The sequence below is a fragment of the Montipora capricornis genome, chromosome 12, assembly GCF_036669925.1.
Source record: "Montipora capricornis isolate CH-2021 chromosome 12, ASM3666992v2, whole genome shotgun sequence".
Classification (NCBI taxonomy): domain Eukaryota; kingdom Metazoa; phylum Cnidaria; class Anthozoa; order Scleractinia; family Acroporidae; genus Montipora; species Montipora capricornis.
In genome coordinates this window covers 19,890,576-19,896,835 of record NC_090894.1, presented here as the reverse complement: position 1 = coordinate 19,896,835, position 6,260 = coordinate 19,890,576, and the positions used below count along the sequence as shown (strand labels likewise).

General features: G+C 40.3%; 1 protein-coding gene across 1 annotated transcript in view; it reads left to right on the top strand.

Moving 5' to 3' along the window:
* Window positions 1–1,011: 1,011 nt before the first annotated feature.
* The window catches only part of LOC138026349 (transmembrane protein 62-like), a 9,864-nt gene continuing 4,615 nt past the window's right edge, over window positions 1,012–6,260 (top strand). The window contains exons 1-6 of the mRNA XM_068873664.1: window positions 1,012–1,172; window positions 2,210–2,372; window positions 2,765–2,875; window positions 3,711–3,795; window positions 5,001–5,111; window positions 5,226–5,344. Coding sequence (XP_068729765.1) covers window positions 1,123–1,172; window positions 2,210–2,372; window positions 2,765–2,875; window positions 3,711–3,795; window positions 5,001–5,111; window positions 5,226–5,344 — 639 coding nt within the window. The 5' untranslated portion in view covers window positions 1,012–1,122. The remainder of the gene's footprint in view (window positions 1,173–2,209; window positions 2,373–2,764; window positions 2,876–3,710; window positions 3,796–5,000; window positions 5,112–5,225; window positions 5,345–6,260) is intronic.

Here is a 6,260-nt window from a genome sequence, read left to right as displayed (position 1 = left end):
CGTGGGGACCCAATCAGAGTCGTGTTGCCCTTCAAGGACCAAAAGTCTGCGAACGCCGTACGGAGACAACTTGCCGACCTAAGCCGTAAGATCAGTGCGGATATTACCCCTGTCTACACGAGCAAAAAGATCAAAGAAGAGATCCGGGTCCGTGAAGAGAAGCCACCCCTTGTAAGCCAACAGTGCGTTGTGTACCAATTCAAGTGTGACCTGTGCGACGCAGGTTATGTCGGATATACCTGCCGGCACCTTCACCAGCGCATTGAAGAGCACAAAGGGGCAACCATCGGCGACCATCTGAGAGAGAAACATGCATTGGAACCTAACAACATCGCAAAGAGTTTTAGAATTCTGAGAAAGTGCCAGAACAAGTTTGATTGTCTTGTTTTTGAAATGTTTTTTATAAAAGAACTGAAACCATCGCTCAACAAACAGTGTGACTCTATCCGCGCCAAATTATTTGTTTAGAACAGTTCTTGTAATTAATTATTTTTTGTCTATTGTTTTCTCTAGCTACCGTTCATTACTCCATATATTTTTAGCACTTTTTACACTTTTGTACATATTTTTATCACATTTCGGCGTTCGCCGCATTTTTATCTAGTTTTTACATATTTATGCTAATTCTTAAAACTTTTATTCTCACTTGAAAATGACCTCCGAGGGGTCGAAACGTCGTGACTTTTTATCGTTAGTTTCTATGTGATAAACCTAAAAGTTCAAGGGATAAAAATTTGATCATAGTAGCACGTAGTTATTTGTATACCTATTCGTTCTATAATGTATTGATTGTAAAACACAACTGAATACTGTAGCTTTCTCTACTTGTTCTCTCTTTATTCGAGTGCAACCACTGATCGCCTTGACTAGCTTTTGCTAACTGCGAGCAGTGCTTATTAAAAACAAGCACTGTACTATATATAATGAAATTCTACAATAAACATTCTTCTAAACATTCTAACTGGACAGGTTACTAAACACAAAAATGTAAAATTGCTCATTATTGTTTGTTTCAGTTACCGAGTACTGGCCATCGATCACGATATCTTCTCTTTTGTGGATGTGCGTCTGAACACATGGCCCGTCGTACTGATCACAAACCCAAAGGATGCACATTACATCATGCCACCACACGAGCCGCTTGGACGAATGATGAAATCAACCCATATCAGGTAAGTGGAATGGATGGGTGTGGTGGCGGATAGGAATTGGAAGCAGTGGGTGATTTTGTTTTGACGAAAAAGATTGGAAGGGCTACAGTTTACCATTAGCCAATATCAAAAATACCACAATACTCTTTCTTTGTCCCTCCAAAGTTTTGTATAAGCATTGTTTTCAGTTTCTCTTGGAACCATTATAAATTCCAAGAAAAAATAAAAACAATTTGCTTATGCAAAATTTTGGAGGGACAAACAAAGAGTATTAGAACGGACAGCGTTTTACCCAAGTTGTTCAGTTTTTAGGGTATTATCATTTACGGTATGTTAACAATCTACTCAATTCTTGGGTGATACAAAGCTTTATTTTCGAAGAATGGTGTACGTAAGCAGCACAAAACCTTTAGCCCAATAAGTACATTATTTTTGGGGATAAGGGCAGATGGTTGGCATCCGCATCTACTCAACTGATAATGATCATAATAATAATGATCTATCTTATTTGGGCCGTCAGTGTTTGCATACAGGTATAAATAAGGTCAATCCCGTGGAAATCCCGTGGAGCTGAGCACAAACCCGGGACAAACACCAATACTGAATCGTTAATTAAACAACATGCTGAAAAAACCACAGGGCATGACATTCACCCTAGCTATGGCGGGATTTTGGAACGGGAGTTAAAAAAAAAAAAACAAAAGCTCTTGTTTCTGGAATCCTTTCACTCCACGCTTGCACCGAACGCGGCCAATCAAAGGCAGCATTTCCCAGGGGGTATATGCCATTTATGTCAGCACTGAGGCGAGAAATGAACTCGAACAAAGCGTCAACCTAAAAACATTTTAGTTGAACTCTGAGGAAGGCAGCAGTTCGTTGCCGAAAATTTAGTTAACTTTTTACCAACTTTTTAAACATCTTTTTTAACTTTTAGGTCAGATGAAAACAGGTTTTTATTTAAATAATGATCTAGTCAACTTTATTTACGAAGGGTACCACACACCACTGCGGTAATCCGTATGACTAACATACCTGAATTTTCCTTATTGGAATTTTAGGTTCCTAGTTTTCTCTCCTGTTCCTATAACATCTGCGACTGTTGAGATAGATGGCTACCCTCTGACCAATATTGCCACTCATGTGGATGGACCTTTGTTTGTTTGTCAATGGAATCCAGACGATTTCTCCACAGGAATTCATTCAATAAGCGTTAATGTCCAAGTATGGCTCATCACTGAATGAAACGTTACCATTCTTTTTTTGTCACAAGTTGAACCAACGCTGAAAATTGGAATTGAATATCGTAATCATTATAGCTCTCTCTCCGAGAGTTTTCTCTCTCAATAATCTGGGGACCTTTGCTATAAAATTTTTAGTTTTGCAAAGAATCTAAGGGCTCATTCTCGCGTTTGCCACTTAGCAACACATCAGTGTTTGAAGAGACAGAAACTTAGACAGATGAGTACATTATTTCAGCAAGTATTTTTGAATTATTGACGCCAGTTCGTTTTTACAGGATTCCTTCTTCTTCTTCAAACAAACTTTCGTTGTTTATGAGACAAGTCTGACTCACTGTCGGTGCATTTTACATGACATGCATTTTTATCACACAGGATGCGGCTGGACGCACCTCAGTGAGGACTCAGCTCTTCTCATTAGATGGATCTCGTCCAACTCTTGATCTTATTCCAGCATTTCTCTTGCTGACTGACTTTTTTACCCTTGTAAGTATTAATCACAATGTCCGATCTAAAACATTCGGGCCATAAAATAAATGAATTAGAACACAGAGTCTATAATGTTAAACGCGTGCAAACAAATTACCACTGATTTTGGTCTGTGGAGAAGGTTGCGGCGGATTTCGCTGGAAAGCGAAATTTGGTTGTTTGGTTATTTTATGTTACAAAATGATTTCGTTGAACACGACACAGACTGCGAAAGCAAAAATGTTTCGTGTAATGAAAAATGTCAGTCTTATTATGAGTAACTTCGTGTCCAGATAACAGAGGCGCCTTTCATGTTTTTGGTCGTTCAGAGTTTTGGAGCAGTCCCCGACTGCAAAGTAAATGCGGAGAGTTATTAATTCTTAGAAACGACAAAGACGCCCTGGTATTTTCTTAGCGTCCAATAATTTGTCACATTCTGTCGATTTTCACTTGATCAGGACACCCAGATGGATGAACGAATCCCAATCATATCTAATTTTATTCATTCACTTCAGTGAAAGGGAAGGATACCAGAGGTTATCCCTATCGAGGGAATCCTCCCGCAGCCGGATGTAATTGACTGAGAGTCGATGTTGATAAGACAGGGTAACCGGAGCAGTACCCAGAGAAGCCTCGGCGTCAGATTGAAGATCGACTGAAACTCAGCCCACATAGGACCTCAGGGCCGAGGGTTGAACCCAGGTCGCAGAGGTGGAAGGCATTAGAGAACCGCTAAGCCGCTTTTACTCCCCAATTTTCACGAAAAAATGATGTAGCAGTATTTTGTCGTTATTCAAACCCTTTAGCAGTACGTCTAGTAAAGTCAGCGAATTTCACTTCTTTTTTGTCGCAGGGTCGTGTTCTATTCTTTGTTTTCTTTGTCACCATTGTACTTGGACTCGGATTCATGAGGCGCTGTCATCCTCTCACTCGTCAAGGTAGAAGCAAAATGAAATTACATTCATCACATTCGTTATGGCCGAGACAAAGGAGGACTCGGTGTGGTCCAGTTGTCAGGTCGTTGGGATTGCATGCTGGTTTGGATTCGGTTGCGGTTGTTCCGTAAATAGCCAACTGGTTACCTGCTTCGAGTCGGGGTTCTTAATAATTATGTTTCTGTTAAACTTAAATTGTTTCTTTCAGATTAAAAGTGGGGTTCCTGTGAACTAAGCTTAATAGCTAAGTTCACTTAATCATAGACATTTATTTTACATTTAAATACAATTGAAGGAATGGGAAGAAATAAGTTTTTTTTTTTATTGTATATACCCTCTTCAGGTTTAGAATATACGAAAGTTCATATATTTGAACTGCGCCGCGGAATGAACATGACATGAAAGCGGTCTTGCCCTAGCACAGTCTCAAATGCATTTATTTTTAGAACAATTTGCGCGCGAAACAAACAAAGGGCCGTCAAGTTTAACCAATCAGAAGAAGCCATGTCACGCGTAACTGCTTCTGCCATGTATTTTCAGGGATATGGTGACTGATTTTCGCGGGAAGGGGTATTCTAAAAATACACTCATTTGTGGCTGTGCTGGGGAGCCATTTATGCCACAACAGCACTCTTATCTAATTCAATTTTTTTGAGGGAAGTTAGGAATATCATCGCAGTGTAAAGCATCTTAAGAAGTTGCAAGAAAACCTGAAAAAATGCACAGTTCCAATATGTGACTCTTATGCGTGATTCCATCATACTCAATAGCCTTGTTTATCATTGCACAGAGCTCGCGCAGTTAAATAAAACTTGAACCTTCCTATATTATGCGAAAAGTCTTCTTTTGGAATAATTACAATCACAAGTATGAAAAACAAGCTCTCTTTTTTCGTTCACAAATCCCCCACCCCACCCCTATCTCTGATCAATGTTGCTAGACGAAACAAAGCATGTCGAACGTAGGCTTGTCAACATTGGTTGTTGCGGGGAGGGGGATGGCTGCTAGGGTGCGATATTGAGGGCGTAGTGTGTAAAGTAACCCCCGTTTTTATTATTCTCAACCCTTTTTGCCCAAGATTGTAGTATGCAGTATATACCTCAAGTTCGTACTCCAGTCGGTCATTTACCGCCATAACCCTGGTTGTTATGAGCGTTTTCCTGCACGCAATCGTTGCATTTGATCCTTTTGTTTTAATCTCTCTGCAGGTGGATTTTTCTGTGGTGTTTTCGGCAGATGGTGGAATCGTCTGTTGCTTCTTTCCCTTACTGATGGTCTTTTCTATCCCTTGTTTTTGTTTGGTGTTTACACTGCTATAGGTATGAGTGAGAAGTCGCATTTCAGTGACCATCCCAAATCAAAAATAATATCTGCAATTTTATGCTGCAAAGTAGAGCTTCCACTAAAATCGTTTGGTTCTGACCACTTTGCAGGTCCTTGGTTCATTGGAGAAATAATGCGCGGTCACATTGGCATGTTATTTGTTCATGGAATATATTTGAAACAGCACTGGATTCCAGGGTCTCTGTCTTATTACTACGGACTGATGCAGGTAAGTTGTTGAAGAAAATCGAGGTAGCCTGGGAATGAGTTTCAATACACTCGAAAGGCAATCACTCCTCTTGAAGTTTGGATCTCACGTGAAAGAGAAGATATTCAAGAGGTAAAGAAAATTTTCGAAAGATTTGCCCGGTCAAATGCAAGATCCAAGAAGTAAAACGTCTACAAAATATGCGTGTGTTCGACTCGATAAGAAAAACTATAGGCATTCTCGAATCCGGCACAAGCCGGTTCATAAAAAGAGGCATCGGCAACGCCACAAAAACAAAGAAGAAAATTGATTGATTAAAGCTCCGTCCCCACGTATCCGGATATCTTTTTCTTTCCGGATTCAAAAATATTCCCATCCACACGAAGCTTATTCAAATCGAATTTTTCCCGTCCACACGTATCCGAAACGTATCCGGATTCACTCAAGTACTCTGGGGTAAAGACTTGTTTCCATATCTCGAAGTGCCCTTGGACGTGAGGTGCATGGGAATGAAATTAAATCACTGGAATCGGTCAGTGTAAAATGCAGACTGAGGTTATAATGTAACTGTTGAAAATGGCCCAAACCCCTTCTTAGAAATGCTACCTTAGGCCTAATTAGGCCTAAAACAATGTTTAGGCGTAACTGTTAGCATTCCGATTCCGGTGATTTAATTTCATTCCCAGGCACGTCAAGTCCACTTTGAGATATGGAAACAAGTCTTTAGCGTACTCTGGACTCCTCAAGGAAACAGAGGTAACAGAGCATGCGCTATAAAGAAATAATATTGCCCTCGGCAGCCATCTTGAGGATTGATTTCACTGTAAGGAACTGGGCTCGATCTTGCTACGTCATCCGGATAAAAAAAAATTCCGGATTTAGCGTCGACACGGTTCCGGATTCACAGCGGATTAAAAAATATCCACTCTGGAGAACG